This window comes from Puma concolor, chromosome C1 (genome assembly GCF_028749965.1).
Source record: "Puma concolor isolate L17-30 chromosome C1, mPumCon1.1.hap2, whole genome shotgun sequence".
NCBI classification, from domain to species: domain Eukaryota; kingdom Metazoa; phylum Chordata; class Mammalia; order Carnivora; family Felidae; genus Puma; species Puma concolor.
In genome coordinates, this window is record NC_141674.1 from 192,304,408 (window position 1) to 192,332,379 (window position 27,972).

General features: G+C 39.0%; 1 protein-coding gene across 5 annotated transcripts in view; it reads left to right on the plus strand.

Moving 5' to 3' along the window:
- PARD3B (par-3 family cell polarity regulator beta) overlaps positions 1–27,972 on the plus strand; it is a 1,009,985-nt gene that overhangs the window by 612,550 nt on the left and 369,463 nt on the right. For all 5 annotated transcript variants that reach the window (XM_086719408.1, XM_025934777.2, XM_086719410.1 and 2 more), the window contains 2 exons: positions 6,162–6,261; positions 12,676–12,791. In XM_086719408.1, coding sequence (XP_086575534.1) covers positions 6,162–6,261; positions 12,676–12,791 — 216 coding nt within the window. The remainder of the gene's footprint in view (positions 1–6,161; positions 6,262–12,675; positions 12,792–27,972) is intronic.

The window sequence follows — 27,972 nt, forward strand, 5'->3', positions numbered from 1 at the left end:
GCTTGAACCCACAACCTGAAGAACAAGAGTCTCATGCTCCACCAGCTGAGCCAGCCAGGCGCCCCTCATTTTTAATAGCTATAAAATATTGATGCTGAAGTGATAATTATGCAGAGTATTTTTAGAGGACATCAAGATACCCAGGGAAATCGGATAGTACCTCCAGAAAGGGTAGCAAAGGCCAAAATAATGAAACTATAGAACTAGTTAAGTGTAAGTATACACCCAGAAAAAATATATATTTATTGATTTAAGAAAAAATTTTTAGTGTTTGTTTATTTTTGAAAGAGAGAGACAGAGACAGAGCGTGAGCAGGGGAGGAGCAGAGAGGGAAGGGACACAGAATCTGAAGCAGGCTCCAGGCTCTGAGTTGTCAGCACAGAGCCCGACGCGGGGCTCAAACTCACAGACCGTGAGATCATGACCTGAGCCAAAGTCGGATGCTTAACCGACTGAGCCACCCAGGCGCTCCCAGAAAAAATAAAAAAAATTTCAGTAATAAAGTCTAATCAAAGAACTTGCTAACAATAAAATGGCATAATACTTTGAAACTTCAATAGAATGTTTTGAGTTTGTATTTCCACTGAACCATTAGAGTCCTTTGGGTACACATAGCCATAGACAATTACTGGGAGTCCCTGTTCTCTTCCTTTTGAGACATGCTTCCAGGTGGAACACCTTATTACACCAGTGAATAACCACACAGGTCAACTATCTACAAGGTTCCTACTCCACTTCCTTCCCCCATGTCAGTTTTCCAAGGTGACAAAAAAAAAAAAAAATTCAGTTCTTTCAAGAAGTGACTGCAATGAATATTATTTTTTAAAGCAGCAAAAGCCTATTGTTATTTCTGTGTGGATCTGTTATACAATACTCGGTTAAAAAATTAGGCCAATCAAGGCATTGACTCATTACATTTTAGTTGTAAGAGGCCAGTAGATGAAATTCTCTTTTATGTAAGCCTACTGATATATATATATATATATATATATATATATATATATATATATATCAATTATATCTATATAGATATTATATAAGCCTATATCTATATATCTATACATATATAAGCCTATTGATATATATATATCAATTATATCTATATATCTATATATAGATATATCGATATATTAGAATTTATAAACATGATGCTATAGAATAATATCATAATCATCATCTCTTTGTAATATGAAAAAAATTAAAATTTTGAGAGCCATCGAGAGTTTCTGAATTTCAGATGCATGTGAAGTAGCAGTAGGCCACGAAGGCTCATGAAACCTGAGTGAATGTTGACTCAACCCTACCAAGTGTTTTAAGGAGCCGCTTTAGAAAAACAAGATTGAGTTGACAAAGTGTAATGTCTAGTGAGGAAAGGAACTGTTACAGCCAAAACATTAACTTTTTTCTTCCCTTTTTCCTTTCCTTTGTATATTTAAAAATCCAATGTTGATATGTGTGTTCCATCTATTTTTGTAATAATAGTACATACCACCCACAGTTCCACGGTTATTTTTTTATATATATACATATTCCTGTCAAGCTGTTACATGGAAAAGGCATTTTTAGAACTAACATTTGTGGAAATCGTAACATCGGAAAATTCACATTTGTGTTTGAGAATTGCTAGCAATGGCTGCACTAGAATAAGTGTGGTCCTCCAAGATGGGAATCAGGATGGGGGCTGTGTCCCTCGGGTCTACTGCAAAATCCTATTAAGCATTTGAATGATAGTAAGGAACATGAACTACCAACACTGTATTTTCTGAAGCATTTTGCCGGAAGATCTCACCCTGGCCAAGTCGTAGTCAAGTAATAGTAATAAGCACCATTTGCCTCTGGTTTGCTATTATCTCTCTTTCCATTGCTCTGGTTTCCCCTGTTGTGCTCTACTCCTGCCTCCCCTCACCTTTCAGCTCAAGTGTACTCCAGTCCCATGTGTGAGTCACCCATTGCCCCAAGTCTGCCCTAGACCCAATGGAGGCTCCCATAGATATGCCATCCCCACCCCAAACCAAGCCCTTTGGTTCTGTATCCTCTCTCACTGGGCCCATGTTACCTGAAGTCCTTTGAGGAGACACATAATGTATAATTATTCCTAATGTGCCCTCTCTGGGGAACTAGCATATGTCCACCCCTCTATAGTACATAAGCCACTACCTTTGGAGTCATGATTAGAAATTGAATTAGGGGCGCCTGGGTGGCGCAGTCGGTTAAGCGTCCGACTTCAGCCAGGTCACGATCTCGCGGTCCGTGAGTTCGAGCCCCGCGTCAGGCTCTGGGCTGATGGCTCGGAGCCTGGAGCCTGTTTCCGATTCTGTGTCTCCCTCTCTCTCTGCCCCTCCCCGGTTCATGCTCTGTCTCTCTCTGTCCCAAAAATAAATAAAAACGTTGAAAGAAATTGAATTATACTTTTCAATTTGCCTGATGTTTATCGGATACCTCCATTTTGCAGAATAGACTCTCAGAGATGCAAAGATGAATACAATGCTGTTACAGCCCTCAAGAATAGGCTTTAAATTTTTTTAATTATAAAGAAATCTAAAGCAAGGATCATCAAACTTTAAAGGACCAGATAATAAATACGTTAGGCTTTGCAGGCCTAGAGATCTCTGTTTCACCTCTTCAGCTCTGCCACTGTAGTGCAAAGGCAGCCATGGACAGTACGTAAATGAATGAGCATGACTGTTCAATGAAACTTTATGTATAAAACCAGATGGCGGGCTTGTTTTGGACCAGAGCCACAGCTTGCTGAGCCCTTGTCTAAAGTTGTAATCTCTTTTACTCTTCTTTTTTGATTCCGTAAAACAAGTAACAGTCATAAAAAATGATTAAAATCAGGGCCCTTGGGTCATGAATGAAGTGGTGACTAGAGGGTGCACTGGCGACATTCACCGGCGTAAAAATAGGGTGACCGTCAAGACTTAACCTTGTACGTGTGATGAAATCGAGAATTTTTCTTTTCTTTTTTTTTTTTTTGGAGAAAATAATACCAGACTTTCACATTGATATAGGGTTAATAGAGGTGTTTGGGCCAAGAGGAAAAAAATTCCTTATGGCATCTGAATATGTTTAAAAATGTACCAAGGATAAAGGGTCAACAAAGAGGGTATTTACCTCTCTACCTACAGCTACTTTAAAAAACATAGATTGTTCACGTGGATAAAACAAAAATTAAAGGTAATGGTTGTAATAAAACTTGAAGAAGCCAGAGAAAATGCTGAAGAAGATGAAGGAGAGGAGAAAGAGGACAAGGAAGTTTCTCCAGTCAGAGAAATAGATACATAGGTGATACAGCGATAACTCATTGCAAAATCAGCATATGATAAATGTTATAAGTGGAATTATTTCCATAATAATAATAGATAAAACCCAATGTCAGTGAATGAAGGCAGTGGAAGTATTTTTCTTGTCTTATCACAGCCCAGTGAGGCAGAAAGATGGAGGCCGTGCTCTGTGCAGTGACTGAGGGTCCTGGGCTCGTTCCATTGGCAGCTGGGCCATTTTCTAGAGCCTCAGCCACTCCTTCTTGCAGTTGGTAGACAGGAAAGGTGGAGAGAGTGCACCTTCTTACCCATTGAGACTGGGGATGACAATGACCAGAACAATTCTCATTCTATTGGAAAGACCTAGTCTAGGTACAAAGAAGCTGGAAAATGAGGTCTGCATGTGCAGGAAGAAAGAAATGAGGTCTGCATGTGCACACAGATACAGTGAGCACAAGTATTCTCTGTCATTATTCTAAAAGTATTGACAGATCCCAGAGAAATAGTAAAAGTTTCATAGAGGTGATGATATTTGAGGTGGACCTTGAGAGAAGGGCAGGATTTTGATGGATGGGAGTGGATTTTCAATTTTGTAAGCAAACACACTGAGGCAGGAAAGCCCAGGTTGTGGTTGGGGAACAGTAAGTAGTCTTGGGTGGCTAATGTGTAATAGGAAATGAAGTTGCCCACAAAGGGCACAGACCTTCTCTAGGCTACTGTGTGCAACTGAGAGGTTTCTGAGAGGGCAAGTTACATGATCACAGCAATATTTATCACCAGTGTGAAAGACGGGGTGGGAGGTTGAGGGTAGAGAGATTACAGCCTGTGGAAAATGTCCCAATGTGTCCCTTGTCCCCAATTTACAGTGTATTTCTTCTGCTCCTGTCAGCAAGCCTCTGGCTGCCTGACTCCTGCCATATTACCAAATCACTAGATCACTTGGGTGGAGAGCAGTACAGGGGGACAGTGATGGCTGCCTTTGCTCACCATGCTTCTATACCTTGGTCACCCTGCCTGTAAGATCTCCTGCTTTAAACCTCCTACCCAGGCACATGCCAGCACTGCTAGAATTACCTCCATTTTATACTAGTCCCTGGGGCAGAGTTTGGAGCAGGTTTTCCTTAGAAACAGAACCAATGAGATGTATATGCATGTATACAGATATATAATACAATAACATATAACACAATGTAAAACATATATAACATATAATGGTATGCAGTGATACATGTAACATATATAATATACATAGTAATATATAATAACTAATATAATGAGATTGATTACAAAGGATTGGCTCATGATTATGGAGCCAGGCAAGCCCCAACATTTGTAAGGTGAATGGGCAATCTAGAGACCAAAGAGAGACAACAGCATAGTCACGATCTAAAAGCCAGCAGACTCAAGACCCAGAAAGAGTCAGTGATTGGTTTTGGGTCCAAGGGCAAGAAAATGCCAGTGTCTCAGTTTGAAAAGAGTCAGGCAGGAAGAATTCTCTCCTCAGAGGAGGACAGTTAGCATTTTGGTTCTATCCAGACCTCAGCTGATTAGATGAGTTTCACCCACATTAGGGGGGGACCCTCTACTTTACTCTGCCTGCTGATTTAAATGTTAATCTCACCCCCAAAACAACCTCCCAGAAATACCCAGAATAATGTATGATTAGATATCTGGGTACCCTGGACCCAGTCAGTCGCCAGTCAGGTTAACATACGAAAGTAACCATCACATCTGGCATGTGGGCAAGTCAGGCAGGTTCTGTTACCAGCAGTCTTTCGTAGGGATACTCTGCGATCAAGCAGGGTTCCAGCAATCAAGGACCAACAGGGTTCCGCCTTTTACTAAATCTCATTGTAATAGATATGCAGTAGAGTTTAGAATGTATAGAATAATAATCTTTTTGTTGCTTATTAGCACTTTGCATTTATAAATCTATTTCAATATGCACCGTCTTATACAATCCTTATACTCCTCTAATGAAGCTATTCTCATCCCCACTTTATAGATTTAAAAAACTGGGGCTCAGAGAAGTTGAGTGGTTGGGCCAAGTTCATGCAGTTGTGGGAGCCATGACCGGAAATATGGTGGCCTTGCTGCATAGATTTTTTTTGCTTGCCCAGGACACTCTATCATGCTTTTCACACATGAGTTGATGTTGGTAATAATGACGAGTATTAAATGACATAATGAACATAATACTTAGCATGATGTCTAGTATACAGTAGGGTCCCAACAAACTTGCTTGTTATTAGTTGTAGTCGTATTCAGGATACAGGTCTAATTTTTCTAGAGTAGAATAGATTAGAAAAGTATACATCTTAAGTAGGAGAGAAAACCAGGTCTGACCCTAGTCTTTTGCCTCCAAGGCCTCAAACCCATGTATTTCCATTGTGGCACAGATGCAAAAATAGTATTTTTTCCCCTCTACCGTCTCTAAAAGGCGAGTAGATGTACAGTATCTCGTGTCTTTTTTAAGTACTTTTTGTCACTAAGGCCAATAACTAAATCTCCATATGATCCAGAGTATTCACTAGAGAGTCTTGTTTACAAAACCATTAAGGCACGAAAGAGATGGCTTTGTTAATCTTCCACAGAACACCAGTCATGAGCGACTGTCAGCCATTTCTAGGCGGGAAAAGATATTCAAGATGCACGGTCTTGACTTGCCATGGGTTGCCAGCAGGTCACCAGCGTGAACACCCATTAGCAGGCTTAGATTTCCTCACACAGGCTGCATGAGCTCTCGTACAAATCCTTCACTTCTGTAGGAGGACTTATTTATTTCAACGTTGGTTTATGTGTTGGCGAAAATTGCATCTGTGAGGTGGACTGAAACAAAACCAGGCACTGAACAGTTCTGCCTCGAGCTTACAGCTTCATTGGTTCATTGTTTTTTAGAGCTATTGCTTCCCAGTGACGGATGGGCCGAGGCTGAAGTACCACCTTCTCCACCACCACATCCCGTTCTGGAATTGGGCACTGAAGATTACAGCCACAGGTATTGATAAAATGATATATCGTAAATGTTCCTCGTTACGGTGTTTCTGCGAAAACCCAGCCACCCTATTTTAACTCTATTTCTTTCCAGAATGGAAATCTCATAGCATCTGTAATTCCTTTTCAGTGAAAGCTTCTCATAGCTGAAATTAATAGCTTAGAGTATTCATATGTTGCTTCCTGGAATTTAAAATTCGTCATATATTATAAAATATTTAAGGGAATGTAGAACTTTCTTTTATCATGTTGAAAAACCAGAGAGTTCAAAAGGTTATATGGGAAGGTATAAAACAAAAACTGAGAGGACATAAAGCTTAGTTTTTATTTTTTTCTTCACTTGTAATTGGTGAACCCTAAAGGTATTTTAAAAATAAATGTTCCAAGAAAGTTAATGGAATCTAAAAATTAAAGCAACACCATATATAATCTAAAATATTGAAAAGAGTACCCAATATTATATCCACTCTGTAATAGAAACCAAAAAATCAATAATTTTTAGGATCTCACAAGCATGAGAGAGAGAGATTTAGTAAGTATACACACCATCTGACTAGTGGAATTCATAGATTTTGTTCTTCTGATGAGTTTTAAAAATCATTAACTTGTCCCTTTGCTATTTTCTGTATTTATTATGGCTGTTAAAAATTGTGTATTTTATTCCATTCTATGTCCCTTGATAATCCTGTGAAATTTTTTCATTTTTCTTGCAGCAATGCTGGTGTCATTCCTATTATGCTTTTTATTACGATCTGCTAAAAATAAAGCAACACAAAAAGAGTATAGCTAACTCTATTAGCTGGAAGCTTACCTATATTTAGCTATCTCTGATTCCTATGTTTTTGAAGTCAGCTATCTTACTCAAATACAATTTCACCAACTAGTAATGTTCTAGATCAGTTTTCCAGGGGTTTCTTGGAAGAAAATCTGGACATGTTTAATTGTGTTCGTTCATTTCCATTGCCTGCCTCAATCCTGAATCAAAAGTGACAGTTTTCTGTCATTAGAAAATACATTAAAAACATAATTTCTTTCATTCTCCTTTACTGTTTATCCTGCGTGTATGTGAAAAACTGTTGGGATAAAGCAAAGATGAATCAGATATAAAACCTACCCTCAAGAAGATGGTAGGCCAGTAGGTAAAAATGACAACTAGTGCACAAGGTACAAAGTGATATTTGCCAGAAGGTATAAAATGCTCTGGACATCCAAGGCAGAAGACAGGAATCAGGGGAAAATGTTATGGGAAAAATGGCATTTCAGCCTAACCTTAAAGTATGAATTGGAGGCGCACAGGAGAAAAGCCCAGGAAGGAGGTGACTTTCGGAGAGAGGAAAGGGTAAAAGGAACAGCATGGAAACTGGGAAAGTAAATTGGTTTGTGCATCTTGTATCCTGGCTGACTGGCCAGATGATGGAGCCCAGAGTGCAAGGGTAAGGAATGCAGATACGTTCGTCAGATAGTAAAACCTTGTTGCAAGGTTTCAGCAGACAGCATGGTAAGACCTGGGTCTTAGTTGTGTACACGTATTAGGTAAATGGAGAAAGGTTAATATCCATTGGAAGCCAGAGACTCTTTGCAGGTTTTCGAGGGCAGTAGCCGTGAAAGGTACTAAGGAACAGTGCTGGGGAGGGGAGGGAGAAGCTTTCGGATGAGAAACCTCTTCAGGTGAGAGAGGGCCTCAGAGATATTGCAGAGATGGAATGATTGGGAATTGACAACTCCCTTTTTGGCTGCTTCAGTGTCTCCACAGATTTCTTCTGTTGGCGGGGGAGGGGCGGTGACAATATCAAGTTGAGTGAGTTCAGTTGTGGATGGGGAAAGCCATAAAAGAGGATAGTCTGGGGACTGGCAAAAGAAGAGAGGGCTTGAATGAAGAGAGGAGCAGCATGGCTGGAGAGAAAGGGGCAGAGCCAAAGACATTTTTGAGGTGGAAGGAACAAAGGTAAAGCTTTGAAACTCTTCCCCCGGGATCTCGTGACCTGCACCATCCTGCAAGCTGCCCTGTTGCCTAGGTGACCGGTAGCAGCAGGGGGTTTGGGATGTGTGGAACTCGGGATGGAGGAAGGGTTGGAAGGGAGCCAGGAGGGTTGAGCAAGGGAGGCTGCCCTGGCTTTCAAAAAAAAAGTTAAAAGCCCTCTAAAAGGGAAAAGTGGTGCTTTAGGGATGCAGCCAGTCTTGTGAAACAGAAAACGACTCTTGCATGAGAAGTGAGACACAAATGTGATCCAACTTAACGCCTGCGTCTTGAACCAAAAAGACATCAGGAGTTTCCTGAACTTGTAGTATTATGTCATCAATTATTGGACAAAACTTGAGAATACGTGTGTCTAAATAAAAAATAAACGTAAAGGAAGTATATTTTCTGCTGTGATATTTCAGGGTGGTTGTAAGGCAAATTAATAACAGAATATATTCAATTTTATTAACAGTTCCAAACAACATTTGGTTATTCCCTACATGTTTATATTTTTTCTGTCTGCATACTCTCTGGGTTCTCTGTCTCTGCCTCTCCCCTCCCTCCTTCCTTCCTTCCTTCCTTCCTTCCTTCCTTCCTTCATCTACTCTTATGCATAGTAGCCAGTTGTTGAAGCCCTATTCATGGACACCTGAGACTTCAGAATTTTTTTTTTTTTGCCATACCTCTCAAAGTCTTCTTCCCCTTCCTTTTTATTTCTGACAGTTCTCCTTGAACATTCATGGCTGGGTCTTATATGTCTTTTACGTTCCCGATTTGTCACCATATTCAGGACACTAGCATATGTTTCACGCTACCTTTATTTATTCATTATGCAGCATAATTTGACATTGAGCATCATTTCTATTTGATAGAGTCCCTGGTTGTTGATGCTGAAAACACGGCCTGTATTTAAAACATGGCTTTGGCCTGTCAACTTGCAGCTTCCCACTACAGCCACTCAGCCATGAGCACATGCTACCTTTCTTCAAAATTAAAACATGTCATATTTTAGAGTTAACCGCTGTGTCACCCCTTCCCTCCAAAAACTTTCAATATGTAGTATAAAATTACAAATGGTTTCACTGGTCTCACTTACGTCTCTAAAATATTTTCGCATTGATTCAGTACTACACTTCATTGTTTGTACCGTATGCTCACTTTGACTCTACTCTTGCAATTTCTCCTATTACACTTAGTTCCCTCCTTAAAGATCAGCCTTATTTTGCCTTATTTCTTCTTTGGCATCATGGCAAAATGGGCCCTTCTATAGAAGGTTCCAAACTGTGCACTTGGTCCCATTCAAAGCAATGGCAACAGATGTATGAATCACTATGATCAATTTAACGGATTGATTCAGGTATAGATAGTGTGCGGACATACACATGTGAACATTTGTTACATTCATTTGTAGAAAGCAGCTCTTTGTTTCTTTGATCAGCCTGCATTATATCTAAACATTTGTACCAAAAAATTCACTTTAGACAGATCCTTACCTGATGTTGCTTAGCAAGTGGCATTCCACCTCGCTGTTTAAAACGGGGATGGGGGGGCGCCTGGGTGGCGCAGTCGGTTAAGCGTCCGACTTCAGCCAGGTCACGATCTCGCGGTCCGTGAGTTCGAGCCCCGCGTCAGGCTCTGGGCTGATGGCTCAGGGCCTGGAGCCTGCTTCCGATTCTGTGTCTCCCTCTCTCTCTGCCCCTCCCCCATTCATGCTCTGTCTCTCTCTGTCCCAAAAATAAATAAAAAACGTTGAAAAAAAAAAATTAAAACGGGGATGGGGATAATTGCTTCCCGAGAGCCTCAAAAAATCTGAATTCTTACGTTTAATATGTCAATTAATACTTAGTTTGGTGTAAAGTAAGACAATAAAACAGGTTAACCAGTGTGTTACTCAGCTGGGTACGTTCCCCTTGTCTCCCTGGAGCAGAGCACTTTAAATGCAGTGTGACCCAAGTTTTAATGAGGAATATTCATGTTGGTCCTAAACCACCTCCCTAATGCCTTTCATTGTAACTGAGGGCATCTGTTTGGGTTAACGCTTTGATCTCCTTGTATTTGATGGTATGTATCACCCTACTGAAACAAAGAGCTGGCCTAAAATGCAAGCAGCATAAGAGAGTGAGTGAATCTGCACAAAAAGGGAAAGTTTTGATTTCCATAGTGTCAGCATCATTTGCACTTGGGCCCCGGGTTAGCCACCATTTTAGCCAAAGCTTCCGTGGCTCCAAGAAAAGCACTATTAAGAACAAACAGTTCTGGTCCTCACTTTGGCACTGGCCAGCTGTGTGACCTTGGAACATCAGCCTCCTCTTTGGGCCTCGGTGTCTTATCTACAAGAATTAGATGAGGTGACCTTTAATGCCTTCCGGCCCTTAAATTCTCAGATTCTGTGAAGGCCATGAGTCTTTCTGACACTAAAACCACATCATCACAAGACATCAAAGGATGAAAAACTAAGTGCAAATAAAGGTCGAATAAACACATTTAAAGGCAAGTGCTTCCAGAACATCGAGGCTCAGGGGGAAGCTCATGTTCATAGTAGCCTCTCAGAATTCTTCTTTAAAATGGGCTGAAGCAATTGGAGTGTTGCTGTTACGCCAGGCCATTGTCAGCAGCATGGGTGGTTCAAGGATTTCTGCCCACCACTGGCATACTTTGTCGTCACTCCCTACCACATCAGATGTACTTTATATATGTCAGTGATATTGAAAATATAGCCACACCAAGAAAGAAGCCAAAGACAAACCAAAAGCTTTGTAATTATAAAGATTATATAATTATATAGATTTGAATTTCTTGAGACATTTTCATGAAACCATGTATACATAGAACGAAAACTGACTTTAACAAAAGCAGAGAAAGAAAGAAACTGGAAAAATCCTATAGGTAACCCGAAAAGCAAAAATTTACAGTCATTTGGGCAGCAAGAGTGGTCTATTTGCTTACCTGGTTATTTGTTTCCTAAATGCTTCTTTGCCACTTACTCTGTGCCAGAATCTCTTCTCCTTACTTTACAAATTTCTTTCCAAACTCATTGTATCTCTTAGTAAACGCATGAGGCAGGGAGTGTAATTATACCCGTTTTATACATAAGGAAATTGAAGCACAGAGAGGTCCCATTATGTGGCCGGGTCCCACAACTCATCAGGAGCAGAGCCAGGATTTGGAACTAAGCAGACCAGCTCTGGCATCTGTGGTCTTGAGCTCTGTGCTCTGCGCCTGTCATAGGTGCTTCCTTAAGCCACCCACTGTATTACAATAATGGAGGTTCACCCATTAACTCAGCAATATTATTATGGCTGCATTTTAATTTTAATATTCCTGCAAGGCAATATTGAATGTGCATAACTAATGAGTTTCAGGAAAAGATTAAACTCATTTTGGAATATTTGGTTAAGAAATTGAGGTCCCCTGTACATTTTAGGATTCTCATACCTAACAGTTCATTTTTTGTTGTTGTTTTATTGTTCACATAAAGTGTCAAATCCCAACTGTTTGTTCACATAAAGTGTCAAATCCCTCAACCTCACTCCGTACTTTCAGATTTATCAGATACTTGATTTGGGTTTCACTGTGTTTAAAATTAGAATAAAGCTATGTTGAAATGAGCCACCATATTAACTTTCTAAATATATGATAATACCAAGGGAGAAAGCAGCTATAATTTAATTTATAAAATTTATAAATATGATTTCTTTTCTAACCACGAAATAAGGCATTGTCTGCAATTCCCTTATATAATCCCTTTCAACCTCAAGCAAAAATAAATAAAATATTTAGCAGAAATAGAGTTATTTGAGACGGACTACAAGTACTAGGAAGCCTATAATGGGCATTTAATGTATCTTGTGTCTAAATCGTCAAGCGTGCTTTTCCTGTTATTTCCTTTTTATATTATCGATGAGCAGACTATTTGCTCAGTATTAACATTAGTTTTAGGAAATAGACCTAAATAAAGTAGAAAACCAAACTACTGCGGCCATCAGTCTTTCAGCAGGATGGTTTTCTCTAAAGGATACAACCCTTTCACTTGTTTTTAAAGGAAGGGCATGCTTAGCCCACGGAAATCTCTTAACCTGCTCTCAGGCTCTGCTAATATCCAGTGACCTCCTTTGAAGCGCCAGTTCATTCCAGGCTCGCCTTTCCCACTGAAAGTTCTATATTGTACAGCAGGATCCCAATTAGCAGAAATCAGTGAAGAGGAAAACATGATATTAGCCAGAGAATATTTTATTTAAATTGTGGAGTGTGATAAAATACTTAAAAAAATAGAGTTGCTACATCTCATGAAAGCAACCTGAGATTCAAGAATTCGTTGCAAATACATGGTTGGGAACTATAGGGGGAATGAGGAGGGGCTGTGTTCAAAATGACAACTGCTTCCTTTACCAAAGGAGAAAAAAAATTTTTTTTTTTTTTACTCTAAATCTAAATATGGCATGTGGCTTCTTTCCATAGCTCTGGGGTGGATTCGGCAGTGTATTTTCCAGATCAGCACACCCACTTCAGATCCGTGACACCGGCCAGGCAGCCTGAATCAATGAATCTGAAAGCCTCAAAGAGCATGGACCTTGGTAAGTGAGGGCCAGTGACATGCAGGTCAGCACTCCAGCCTCAGCCCATCTGTCTTCCCGAATGTCCTCCCTTTGTTTCTTCAGCTCCAACCTTAGGGGGCAAAGTCTGCTGAAGCCTGGAGGAGGGGCTAGTGGTCATCCCATCTCCCTGTCTCCTCTCACCATCTAATTGTAATTACCCCTTTTTAAAAGAGAGAGAGAAATGATATTTTTTATAAAGTGGTTCATAGAGGTCAGAACAATAGGATTATTCCTTCCAGATGGTCAGAATACCATAGGCACCAGTAAGTCACCTGCCTCTGTATTTGTACTCTCACTTCCGCCAGAGCCTTTGCATTTCTCACGTATGCACCTGTTGCAGGGTCTGGGAAGATAGTGTGGTTAAATGAATCCTCTAAAGGGTTGCCCATCTCCATGTACAGTGGCTAGGGATAGCAGCAATGAGGAAGCCTTATCTCTTTAAATGCCCATCTCCAGACACTGTTAACACTGAAGGGAAAAAAGGGTCTCTGGGTTTGCCAGATCGAGGGTGTCAGGGTACCTTGGGTCCATGCCTGCACAACCTCATTGAGTTTCCGAGCTCTGCAGGGAATTTCTGGGTGACTTTTGGGTGCTAGGGCAGAGCAAGGGCCCCTGCAAATTGTGTTCTCCAGGTCCTAGGATGTGGGAACCCGGAAGACAGCTCAGACACCCAAGAACATTGCTGTGCCCTCATAGGCACTTGGAGAGAAACGATTCTGAGAGAAGGGTGTCCGTGCAAAATAAATCCTCAGGAAATATTCATTGCTGCTGGGTGCTCGCAGGCCATGCTTTGCAAATTTTTTTGAGGCATATTGCATATTTCATTAGTAGCGATAAGAGTATAAAATAATCAAAACTTTGTGCTCCACCAAGCCATCTGATAAATAGTGCTTATCTGTTACACAGGTAAGTCCAGAAAAAACGTTCAGTCAGGATGAAACAAGGGAAATTGATTCCATTTTCTATAAATTAACTAGGTCACTAGGATACATTTGTTCTAACCACCTACAGTGAGAGAGGGATAGAAATCCTGAGCACTGGCCGGAATAGGGGATTTTCTTGAGGGTGAACCTTTGACAAACCAAAGGAATAATGTGTGACAGTGACCAAGGTTATTATTAATAATTTGAGGAAAACTTGATTTTTATAAAATGCTTGATAAGTATTTTTATTGTATCTTTCTAATTTCTCCATGGGGAAAATGAATGTCATAGCCAGAAACGGTATTTCTGCGTATATTTTTTATTACTGAAAACTTTGAGAAGTTTTCTTTTTTAAATTGAAATAGCCCTTCGAAAATATGTATGGCGGTCACTCATTGCATTCTACTGTAATTATACCATAAATGAAAATAGCAGTACTGTTTGTTCAGTTTACATAATTGGGCAGAGGTCATGAGCTATTTACTTCAGGACCTAAGTGCCAAAACATTGGCTTAAATGCACCACACAGCAGAAGTAGTAAAATATGGTTAAAAAAAAAAAAAACTATTTCATATACCATCAAAGCTTGATCTCTTCCAGTAAATGCCAATTTAAAGCTAAGACTCTTGCAGAGGGCTCCAAGGGTCAACATTCTAGAGGCTTTCTGAGCCCTCTCCCCAGAACAATTGAATGAGCTCAATAGATGTGTTGGTTTTCTTAGTGAATAAACTCAGATGATATCAGAATGGTAAACATTTGGAAGTGTCTTTCCTGTTTGATTAGGTGAAAAGAATGTTGTTTAGTTTTTTATAAATAGCACTGGGCCAAAGTAAGGAATTAATATATTTACTAAAAAAGTTGCTGGCTCTCCTTGTAGGATAGCAGGATCGAGGTCCAATCTTCCAAAGTGAAAAATACATAATCAATCAATCCTAAGGTTTTAAGGCTGAATCTCCAATTAATGCTATTTGGCTCTTTTGGACCTGGAAAAATGGCAATTTCTTATGGTACAAAATTAAAAAGAGAAAACCTTTTATTTATCTTGTAATTTTTGTTGGTTAGTTCTCCTTGACAAAGTCTGCAGGAATCTTTGAAGGCTGACAGTCCCCATTAGTACCTTCTTTGTTTTTATTTCATTTTTGCTGTTGAGTCTAAGCTAGTATTTTAACTTGCATATTATGTTCAAGTTATTTTAAAGGTGAGTGAGTTCCATTTACTTCACTTACGTTTCAAAAGACAGACAACTCTTATGAGAAAGAAGCCACCTCATCTCCAGATACAAACATGATTTAAAAATAGTTTGCTATGTATACGCAGCATTCTGTTCGCTGCATCATCCATGTATGTGTGTGTGTGTGTGTTGTGTGTTGTGTTTCTTTATAATAGTTGTATTGTGTTTTATGAGTGCATCTGAATTGACAATTTACTTTTCCCTTTTTGACTGAAGTTGGGATTGAGAGTTTGGGGAGTTTTTTTGGTTTGGGGCTTTTTTTGGAGGGTCCTTTTGTCTTTTATATTCTATGATTATACCTATGTATATCCTTTGCCAAAAATATTTCCATTTCTTAATTTTTTTTTATCTTTAGAAAGTTGTTATGTATGTTGCAAAGAATTTCTTGCAGTCTGTTATTTGCCTTCTTAGTTTGATTGTGATATCCTTTACAATAAAAAACATTTTAGTCTCAGAGAAAAAATTTCCATTTTCATGACCTTTAGGCTTTATACTTGCCACATTGTTTTCTTCTTGTACTTTTAAAGGCTTTTTTTTTTTTAAGTTTATTTATTTAGTTTGAGAGAGAGAGAGCGAGTGAGCAAACAGGGAGGGGCAGAGAGAGAGCGGGAGTGAGAGAATCCCAAGCAGGCTCCATACTGTCAGCACAGAGCCCTATGGGAGGCTTGAACTCATGAAGCATTTGACCTGAGACGAAATCAAGAGCCAGACGCTTAACTGACTGAGCCACCCAGGTGCCCTAAAGGCTTTTTTAAAAATGTTTACCAATCTGTAATATATTTATCCACAGTGAATGAGGCAGAAAAATGTTTATTTGTGATAATAGGTGAATTATTCATGACATGTATTGACTGTTACATCCTGTCCCCATTAATTCAGAATGTAATAACATTGAATACTAAGTTTCCTTGCATACATGGGTCAGTTTCTAGACATATTCTATTGACATATTTATTCCATGCCAGTGTCACCTTGTTTATGTTATCATGCTATTTCGTTGTATTCTGATAACTTATTAGGAAAAACTTCCTCTGATTTTTCTTCTTTGGTAAAATCAGTTTGGCTCCTCATATATATTTATTCTTCCACATGAACTTTATTTAGATCAGCTTATCAAAATGAACTTAAACGTTAAACAAGAATGCTTCCACTGTGTACGTGCATACTACATGCCTGTGTCCATTAATTATGACTTTGCTGATGCTTCCTGATAGAAGAAATGTTTTTATCAAGTTAAATAAATTTCCTCGTATTCCTAGCTTCTTAAAAAGTTCATTTGCTCATTTTGTTTAATCCGTAGCTGATGTTTAATTTTATTAAGTGATTTTTAAAGATCTATACAGAACGACCATGTGTATTTTGTTCTTTATTCTATTAACATAGTGAGTTATATTAATAGATTCCCCAATATTCAATCTCTGTTCTTTCTGAATTACTTTCAGTTTTTCTCTGCACTAAAAAAGGTAGACATGAATTGTACATTATCTATGTGCTCTAAAATGTAGATATAAAACTGTGATTACAATTCTACTCAATGTCATTAAGTCCTATATAGCCAGTATAGATTTTTTTTTTTTTTGAGGCTATTCTGCCTCTATTTGGGGAATACTTTTGCTGGCATGCATGTGGCCACTTTTAAGTCAGATCAGAATGATTAAAATGATGAATAAAAGGAAATTTATTTTTAAATAATTGGATGTAACTATGCTTATTCAAAGGGGTTAGGGTGTCATTTTCTGGGTTTTCCAGAAAATCAGTCTTTTCCTACTAATTGTAGACTTTCCTCTATTTATTTAAATTACCAGAATTACTATGTTCAGTCTGGATCCCTTTAATTTGCTCATAATTGAGCTTGTGTGGGTGCTGAGTTGGAAGCTCTCAGGAGCTGAATAACACAGCTGCCTCTTTGGCCTTTGGCATAGGGTTTTCCCCCAAAGAGCTGCCCTTTTGGCAGTATGCCAGAGAGTTACAGTCAAAGACTTTCTGATGAGACATAAACATCTTTAATTTCCAAGCCTGGTGTTTTATGACCCTGTAATACTATCTAAGAATGAATCTGAATTGTTCAAGGGACAGCACTTCAGTGTTTTGGCCCGTCCCCTGACCTAATCTATAGGCCCATTCAAAGTTCAGTTAAAAATGTTATTTCCCACAAGATTTTTTTTTTTTTGAGAGTTTTTACTTTTGTTTCAAATTGGCCTTCTCCCATTTCAGAAGCGTGGTCCGTAACTCAGTTAGGGAAGACTGAGGACAGTGCAGATGCTAGATGCTGGCCAGCTGTCCTGCCTCTGCTCAATAAGAGGAAATGAGCTGAAAGTGAGGCCTGAGACATTCAGACACAAGTTTAGGAAGTTCACTGACAATGAAGATTGTTAGCATTCCATGTCCCGCAGTCTCTTACAAAAGTACATGTGCCTTGGATGAACTCTCCCTAAAATCAAGATGATATATAAATTGGCTGATTTTCTTCCAAGATCTGTAATTCAGCGCTTGTACTTTTCTGTTATTTGCTGGTTCTCAACTTTTTTAAGATAGAAAATGTTTGTAGATGCCCACAGTGGAAGGAAATTATAAATAGGCTGATTTCTAATACCAACAAAGGTAAGTAAATATTTGTGTCATGTTTTGAATATAACGCTTTCATACATGTCAGACATTCCTTTCAGAGTAGTTGGGTATCTCTAACATCAGACTGAAGATGGGCATGCAAAAAGTTCATTAAACCCACTCTACTAATTTCTTCTTAAAATTATTTTTTGGGCCTGTGTGTGCAAGTGTCCACAGGGACTCAGGGCAGCCTCGGCTCCCCACTCCCTCACAAGGCTAGCTGCCTGGCCCACGTCTGCAGGTGCCCAGAGGTGGGTGGAGAATCAAGGCTCCCCAAAGCCTCCCCACCCCAAATCCTCATCGCTGTCACTAAAATTTTTTTTTTTTTTTTGTACAGCAAGGTAGTTCCATATGAATTCTTTGCAATAAGACAAGAATCCTGAACACTAAATACACAGAATGTGTATAAAACTGTATGTTCAGATATTTGTGATGACGGTTTATCTGCCACTATATATTATGTATGCCATGTAATATATTAATATATATCTTACCATAAATGTGTATGTATATCCATGGATCATCTTCATTGTCCATCAATAAGCAATACCCCTGAAGACCATGAAAGCCGAATCGAGTACTACTGTTTAAGTTATAAGTGACTCGCTAAAAGAAAAACAAACACAAAAACAGAAACTTGGTTGGTAAGGAAGGATTCATGGTAACACTAAAAGAAAGTGCCTGTTAACTATCTCTCAAAGACCAGGAAGAGTACAAGGACATAGTCAGGTGTATGCCTTACATTTCAGAAGTCAAAATTAAGGAATTGCAGAAAATGTTTATCATTCATTAAATAAATGTTTGTTGCGTGCCTATTGTGTGCCAGGAAATAAATTAAACACCGAGGCTTCAGTAGAAAACAAGAGAAATGGTGTTTGTTGCGTGTACCTAGATAGAAAGTCTAACAGGAAAGGAAAACCCAAGAGTTAAGGAAAGATCCCCTAGAGGAAATTCTGACATTATGATGATAACTTATCTCCAAGAGGAAGAAAAGGGAGAGGCATCTAAAGATACTAGGGGGGCTGCTTGGAGAAGTTGCCAAGATAACCTTGGCTGTGGAGAGGAGGAGAAAAGCAAATGGTTAAAAAGACAAAGGAAAGCGAGAGCGCGTAACAGTCATCTACAAGAATAAATGCAGGAAGAGCTGAACAGCTGCTCGAAGCTTGCAAAACCTGTAAGAGTTAGACAGCCAGGCTATTTTTAGAGCACGAGGAAGAAAGTGTGTGAGGGGCCCATTGTTTAGAGCACCTAACAGCTGTCAGGTGGAACACATAGCCACCCGGTTCCTGTGTTAATTTTATCTTCATGCACACAAGAGAGTGATGTTCAAACTGGAAAGCCATGTCTGCCAGCGAATGGAAGTAGGCAGTTTATATTCCTGCTCGCTAAGAGGATCGTGCTCATAAAACGACTGTCCCCGACCATTAGAAATTACCAAGAGTAGGCCTCGCACCGGAGAACAGGAAGCAAATGACCAGTTTTCACAAAGGTGATGAATTCCAGAAGCAACTGGTGAAACTGCTGATCTCAACGCCAGTCCTCAAAGAATTGCCATGTTTGTGCAATGAAAAGAGGAAAAGACAAAGTGGTGGTCACAGGTCTCTTTTAGAGAGGGGGTCTCTAACACAACCGAGGTCTCCTTTCCTTGTTGATTTCATCTCTAGACTGATAATTCAGGGAAATGTTATCATTGACTTTGATCTTTCTAATGGCATTTCGATTTTTGATCAGGACTCATGGGCCAAATTATGCAGGAAAGTAGGGAGGAGCATTGGCATGCCCTTTCCCAAAATGTGCTAATTAAGGCTTATTGTCTTTCTGAAAGGAATTCAATAACATACAGGATTCTGTACTTGGTGCTTCTCGTTGTATCCTAAACAGAATTTGATGAGCAGTGGACCTGTGTAACTTGGGTGAAGGCTTGAAAGGCATCCTTACCAAATTTTCAGTAGGTGCTGCCTCAGAGAATTGGGTGATATGTTAGATTGACAATATTTGCATCTAAGCAATTTCTCCAGAATTGAAGAAGGTAGAACTTAACGAAGACTGACACATCCATCTAACAGATATTTGTTGGCTCTTCATTATATCCCAGGCAATATCCTGGGTGAATGAGACAAAAGCTTCTCTCTTGTGGTGTTTTCATTCTCATAGGGTAAGTAGACAATAAAGTTGTACAGAAGTTAAAAAAAACAACATAAAATTTCGCATAGAGGTGATGTCTCTGAAGCCAAATTTAGATAGAGATGAAGACTGGGGAGAGGTGAGGCTTTTTTGGAGAGGGTGGTGAAACATAAAGATAACGTCCTAAGGTCAGGCTCAAAGAAATCAATTGTACACGTGTAGGATTTAGGAGGCCTGGTGTAATAATAGTTACCGAGGAGGCCCTGGTTTTTAGCTGCTTGCCTGATACGGCCAACCCCAAAGGTAGTTCTGTGTTGGCAGATCAAGGAAGACAACAGTTTCCCTGGACTCTGGTCTCATCCTAATACATCTGTAGCACTGCACTTAAGTCTGGGTACCGTATTGGGGCGCCTGGGTGGCTCAGTCGGTTGAGTGTCTGACTTCAGCTAAGGTCATGATCTCACAGTTCGTGGGTTCGAGCCCCGTGTCGGGCTCTGTGCTGACAGCTCAGAGCCTGGAGCCTGCTTCGGATTCTGTTTCTCCCTCTCTCTCTGCCCCTCCCCTGCTCGTGCTCTGTCTCTGTCTCAAAAATAAACAAACATGAAAAAAAAATTATAAAAAAAAAGTCTGGGTACCGTATTTTAATAGAGACAAAAACAGGGTAGAATGCCTCCTGGAAGAGGAGTGATGTCTTAGGAAGTGTATGAGAAGCCTCCCCAGGTATTTTCACAGCTACTGTTGAGAAACTCAAATCTGCGGGGTGCCTGGGTGGCTGAGGTAGGTGACTGTCCAACCTCAGCTCAGGTCATGATCTTGTGGTTCGTGAGTTCAAGCCCCGCATTGGGCTCTGTGCTGACAGGTCAGAGCCTAGAGCCTGCTTTGGATTCTGTGTCTCCCTCTCTGCCCCTCCCCTGCCCATGCTCTGTCTGTCTCTCAAAAATAAACACACATTAAAAAAAAATTTTTTTTAAAGAGAAGAAAAGCTCAAATCTGCTTAAAATTGAATCTGCACCCCAAATACATCAGGTGATGATAAGCCATACCAGAAGATGTAACACGTTTACAGGCGTTGACATCTATGACATCTATAATAATGATAAAAAAAAACTGAACTCTGGTTTACAGTATATTTGGTATGCAAGGAAAAAATAGAAACACAAATATAAAATTCACCAGCATTGTGGAAAAGGGACCATAGTTTATTTTTCAGTTTTTGATAAAGGATGTAAGTTCTTTTTATTTTTTAGTGCATCTTAATATGTTTATATAGTTAACCACACAGGTTATAAGTGAAGTGGGTGGCTAGATGAAAACAAGTTAAATGAATTTACAGAAATTAGGTATCAAAGGTCAGGCTGCATTCTAGGAGATGTCTCTGGTAAGAAAAGGAGAACAAGTAAGGCAAACTTGGAATAACTGACTTCACACACAGGTTATAGCACTGCCAGCTAAAGCAGGGTTCTTTCAAAACGTCAAGAAAACCAGGGCCCCTGGGTGGCTCAGTTGGTTAAGCGTCAGACTTCAGCTCAGGTCATGATCTCCTGGTCCGTGAGTTGGACCCCCACGTCGGGCTCTGTACTGACAGCTCAGAGCCTGGAGCCTGCTTTGGATTCTGTGTCTGCCTCTCTCTCTCTGCCCCTCCCCTGCTCAGGCTCTGTCTCTCCCTGTCTCAAAAATAAATAAACGTTAAAAAAAATTTTTTTTTTAAAATACTTAACCTGAGACCTAGGACATAAGGGATTCAGGGCTGCTGAGTAGCAGCAGCTTCAGGGAAAGGGTAATGTTAGTGGTAATATTGCAAGTGAGACTGTACATCCCCCACACGTTTTTCTTGCAATTGGTGGTTGACTGGAACTGTTGATGGAAGTAAATTCTCTTCAAGTAAATATTGTGAAAACGTGGAGAAAAGGTTACTTACGGATTTCACATGCAGGTCCTTCGTCCAATTGCAGGGTCACAAATGGTCTCAGATGTTGTCATGTGGTTTTACACAACACTTCTATCTTCTTAACCTAGGACATTGCCTGGAGGAATATGTAGATAATTTAAAAATTCAGTGTCTGAAAAAAATAAAAATTCAGTGTCTGGAAGAGGAGCCCAAAGGTCTACTTTCCCACAAGAGACACAAAGAAACTTCATAAAGTTTGGAAATGTTTGTAATTGAACCTTAACTAATGATATTACATCAATAACCCATGTAGATCTTTATTAAATTAGCCTCTATCTATTTAGAGCATTATTTGTGCTCTGGCGGGAAATCTTGATCAATGGAGAAACTGCCTTATCCTTTAGAACTAAAATTTCCTGGGCCCCTCTTGAAACTTGCATTAGTATATGAAGTGCTTTCTTCTATATATTTTGTACCTCAATTGAGACTCTACATCTCAGATACATACAAGCATGTTAAATGAAGCCAAACATGAATCTTTTATTCTCAATTGTCTTTGTTTTCTAAATCATTGTTCATATTTAAATGAAATTCTCTGTTCCTTTTTATGGAACTTTTGTACTAATATAAGAATATCTTCATAAAAATATGATGCTAAGAACACTATTCAAAGAATGGAACAAAGCATTTAAATTTTCCTTACAAATATGAACCATATCCATTTTAGTTGTTCTGAAGCGGGAGTTTCATTAGCTAAAAACATTATATAGAAATATACAATTAAACACAGTATAACAAATGTTGCATAAAATGTATGAGTGTATGGGGCCCCTGGGTGGCTCAGTAGGTTAAGCATCTGACTCTTTAAACTATTTTTTTTTCCACGTTTTTATTTATTTTTGGGACAGAGAGAGACAGAGCATGAACGGGGGAGGGGCAGAGAGAGAGGGAGACACAGAATCGGAAACAGGCTCCAGGCTCCGAGCCATCAGCCCAGAGCCTGACGCGGGGCTCGAACTCAAGGACCGTGAGATCGTGACCTGGCTGAAGTTGGACGCTTAACCGACTGTGCCACCCAGGCGCCCCAAGCATCTGACTCTTGATCTGCACTTAGGTCATGATCTCACAGTTCGTGAGTTTGAGCCCCACACTGGGCTCTACTCTGATGGTGTGGAGCCTGCTTGGGATTCTTTCTCTCTATCTCTCTGCCCCTCCTCTGTTCGTGCTCTCTCTCTCTCAAAATAAATAAATAAACTGAAAAAAAAATTTTAAATATATAAGTATATGTTAGTTGGAGTTTGGCGGTGTTATGATTATCTCTTATGAATGCTATTTTGAGTGATAAATATTTATTAGTGGCAATATTTCCTGTGGACACTAAAATGACTATAGGGAAGTACAACTATCTCATTTTTACATGCAGCAGTTGCAGCTCTCTAAAGAGCAAAGATGTTTAGTCTTGTGTATTTTTTTCTCATATATACATATTCATATGTTTATATTCTAATTTTCCCCAAAAGTCATTGTACTGAACAGGTGCTTTTCACAGATTTGTGTCCTTTCAGAACTACCTAGCTTGGATATTATTCTCTGTGTCTCTGCCTCTATAATATTTTTTCATTGTAAAGTTTGCTCTTGAGTAAATGTAGCCCGATTTATCCGCTTAATGTTATATCATTTGGCCAGAAGAGTCATTTCCAATTCTTCACTCAGAAATGTCAATGAATTGAGCCTGCAAGTGCATAAAATTTTGTAAACAATCATGATTATTTTATCATTATATATTTCTATAAGTATCATTTCTTGGCCAAATAGTGTATAAATATTTAAGGCTTTTGATATAAATGACCTCTTACCCTCCAGAAAAGCACTTTTGTTCTTATCAGTAGTATGTGGAAGAATCTGAAAGTCATTTTTGTGACTTTCATCAATTTTATATGATTTTTTAATTTTACACTTGAAATTACTCCTGTGGCTACACATTTTTCATATATTTTTTGATTGTGTATTTTCTATTGCAAACCATCTGAGCATTTCCTCTGTAAGGCTGAACATTTCTAAATTAAATAATCACTTTTTGAAAGTAAAATGTTGTTCTATATTAAAGGTCAAATCTCAACTCTTGCTCATAGGGGAAAATAGATATTTTGCTTTTAATTTCCTAAAGCTAAGAACGTTATCCACTCCAAAGTACATATTAATTAATACATTTGTGAATTTCATTAAATGGTTAGAAAAATGTCTACCTAAACATGAATCAGAGGCAAAGCCAGAGCTTAGACTTACTTATCATAAAAAGTGCTTAATCCAGGGTAAGTCAGTGTGTGTGTGTGTGTGTGTGTGTGTGTGTGTGTGTGTGTGTGCACTTTATATACATTGATTATGGCAGATTTAGAATATATTAGTACAAAGGTGGGCATCACCAGAAACACTCTATTTTTTTATAAGACTGAAAATTTGTTAAACACTTGGAAAAATACTTTGTCTCTTGTAAAATTTATGCATTCCTTCCTTCCTTCCTTCCTTCCTTACACATTTAGTGAGTGCTTTCTGTGTGCCAAATAGTGTTCTAAATAATTGACACATATCAGTAATGACACAATATGTTATTTCTAGGTTACCTCTAGTATAGTCTCATGAACAAAGTTTGAGAGATTAGGGATGTATATGGAAATAATAAATGAATAAAGATATTGGAAAGGAAATAAAATACTTAGAAATAAATTTAACCAAGGAGGTGAAAGACCTATACTCTGAAATCTGTAAGACATTGATGAAAGAAATTGAAGATGACACAAATGGAAAGACATTCCAGGCTCATGGATTAGAAGAATTCATATTGTTAAAATGTCGATACTGCCGAAGGCAATCTACAGATTTGGTGCAACACTTACTAAAATTCCAGTTGAATTTTTCACAGAACTAGAACAAATAATCCTACAGTTTGTGTGGAAGATTCCAAGTAACCACAGCAATCTTGAGAAAGAAGAACAAAACTGGGGGTATCACAATCCTATATTTCAAGATACACTACAAAGCTGTAGTAATCAAAACAGTATGGTACTGGCACAAAAAAAAGACACAGATCAGTGAATAAGCCCAAGCTTACATGGTCAATTTATGACAAAAGAGGAAAGACTATACAACAGGGAAAGGACAGTCTTTTCAATAAATGGTGTTGAGAAAACTAGACCACTTACACCATACACAAAAATAAATTCAAAATTGATTAATGACCTAAATGTAAGACCTGAAACTCCTAAAAGAAAACATAAGCACTAATCTCTTGGACATCAACATTAGTGACATATTTATGGTATGTCTCCTCAGGCCAGGAAAACAAAATAAAAAGTAAACTATTGTTACTGAACCAAACTAAAAAGTTTTTTCACAGCAAAGGAAACCATCAACAAAACAAAAAGGCAAACTACTGAATAGGAGAAGATATTTGCAAATGGCATAGCCAGTAAGAGGTTAATATCCAAAATATATAACGAACTTCTACAATGCAATACCAAAAAAAAAAAAACAAAAAACAAAAAACAAACAAACAAAAAAATCAAACCAATTACGAAATGGGCAGAGGACATGAATAGACCTTTTTTTTTTCCAGAGAAGACTCGAGATGGCCAACATATACATGAAAAGATCTTCAACATCACTAATCATCAGGGAAATAAATGCAAATTAAAAGCACAATGAGTTATCACCTCACACAAGTCAGAATGGCCACTGTCTGAAAGACAAGAAATAACAAGTGTTAGCAAGGGTATGGAGAAAAAGGAACCTTCATGCAATGTTAGTAGGAATTAGTGCTAATTGGTGCTAATTAGTAGAAATTGGTGCTACCACTTTGGAGAACAGTATGGAAATTCTCAAACCAAATTAAAAATAGAAGTACGATATAATCCAGTAATTCCACTACTGGGTATTTACCCATACAAAATGGAAACACAGATTTTTAAAACATACATGCTCCCCTGTGTTTATTGCAGCATTATTTACAATAGCCAAGATATAGAAGCACCCTAAGTGCCTATTGATAGATGAATGGATAAAGAAGATGTGGTATGTATACATATAGAATATTACTCAGCCAGAAAATGAATAAGATATTGCCATTTGCAACAACATGGATGAACCTAGAGGGTATTATGCTCAGTGAAATAAGTCAGACAAAGGCAAATACCATATGATTTTATTTACACATGGAATGTAAAAAAAAAAAAAAAAAAAAAAAAATGACCAGACTCATAAATACAGAAAATGAACTGGCAGTTGCCAAAGGGGAGGTGGGTGGGAAGATGAATAAAATAGGTGAAGAGGATTAAGAGGTACAAATGTCTAGATATTAAAAAAAAAAAACACACTGGCCAAGAATCTTCAGTACAACATGCATACATTTCTACAAGTGGAGGAGAAAGGAAACAAGACTGGAAAGGCTAATATTTCAATACCCACTTGGTTTCTAGTGTTCATAAGAGAAGGGTACTAGGAACTCTATTCAATGAAAGTATTAAAATTGGAGTGAAAATTAAAACAGATCAAATTGGAAATTGACTAATCAAGAGTGATGGTTTCGTGTGAGCTGGGAATAGCTGATCTACCCTCTGCTGATCCAGAAAGTAACTGGCATAATCCCCAAGCACTTGAGGATTGTCTTAGAAGAATTGTGAGAGCCTGCAAAGGTTCCAGCTGAAATTACTTAAAGGCAAAGAAAGGGTATACCGAGGAATTAGAAAACAGCCCATTTTTTTTAATTTGGAAAAAAAATTATTGTAGCATCCAAATGGAGTGCAAAATAGGTTACATCAGGGATTTCCTATTTCCAGGCTTTACTAAATCAGTAGTTGCCAGGTAAATAGTCTCAGTGCTTTCTGTGTACTCAGGTGAGCAGAAAATCACAAATGGCCAAGTCCTCAAGCTATAGGCTCGTAATGAAGCCTTATCAAAGAATGAAGAATATGTTTGTTCGTATAAAAGTAGATGAACATGAAATGTAACTGAAAATAGATGGGATGGCTTAGTAGCGACTTGAATGATAGAGTAAAAAATGGTCAAGTACGTTTGGAAAGCGCTGAGTTAACCAGGCTTTTTAAACATAAGATTGCTCACAACCTTTAATAGGTTTTATGTATATTGTCAGGTGTTAAGATTGTCTCCACGAGTCTTCAAGATACAATATTTGCAATGTTTCCCAAACTCATTTGATCACAGAAACCTGGAGCACACACCGTCTCATGGGACTGGTACTCTGGGGAGTGTCCTTGGCAAAGAGGAGTTGTGTCTGTGAGGTTTAAAGGTGACCTGCACCAGCCAGAGTAGGGTGAGGGAAGGGTCACCAACCAGCTAGGACATGTGGAGCAATCCTGACAAGCAGGATGCGGCGCGAGAGAGAACCTCCAAGGTAGAGAGGTGTCCACAGCCACTAAAAAAGTAGGAACTGACTGCAGAGCAGATGAAAGAACCGGCCGTATTGTAACAGAGCAGGAATGAACCTCTGATGGCAGCGTGTGCCTCACTGCATGCAGGTGCCTCAGAAAGAACAGCACGTGCATAATAAAATAACCTCTGCTATTGTACTGCATGGTCAGTGGCTAGAAACCACTGACTTCCCTTTGCGTGCAGCGAGAAGATTAAACTCCTCGGCCCCAACATTCAAGGCAGTGATGATGACTATCATCTAGAAGAGGAAAAAGAAAGCATCAGTAGGAACCGTAATCGTAGTAGTAGCTAAAATTGCTTGAGCATTTGATGTATGCCGGGCATGGGGTTTTGCACGGTCATTCTATTGCCATTTTACAGATGATGTATATGGGACTTAAAGAGATTGACTTGTGTGAGGGATCATGGGTACTAAGTGGCAGAGCCAGGATTTGAACTCAGGTACATTCAACTGTGATGCCTTTCTGTTTCAACAGAGGCTTATTAATTTCCCAGTCTTAACTCTAAAAAACGGAAGGCTCACTCTTCTCTCCTTTTTAAGTTCTATCTTTCGTTCAGGACCTACTCAAGTCTTGCCTTTTCCAGCTCTTTCTCAGAATACCTAAAGCAGTTATCACTGGTATCACTATGTTTAGCTCAGAATTGCACACACTTTTGGGTATCCACTGAGAATTTTTTTTTCCACTCTAATCAAACTCCAGGCCTCTTCAAGGCGATACCTTTTACTTGTTTAGCACCCATCTCACTGCTTAGAACGTGCAGGTGCTGAGCGAATCCAAGATGAATGGTGTGGATGGACAGTGTCAGAGCAATCTGGGGGCAGTCTCCGAAACCCATTGATCTCAATGATTCATTTGGCTGAACTTCACTAAGTAGGCTGGTCCCCCCCCCCTTTTTTTTACATCAGAAGTTTGAACAGATGAATAAAAGTGCAAACAAATA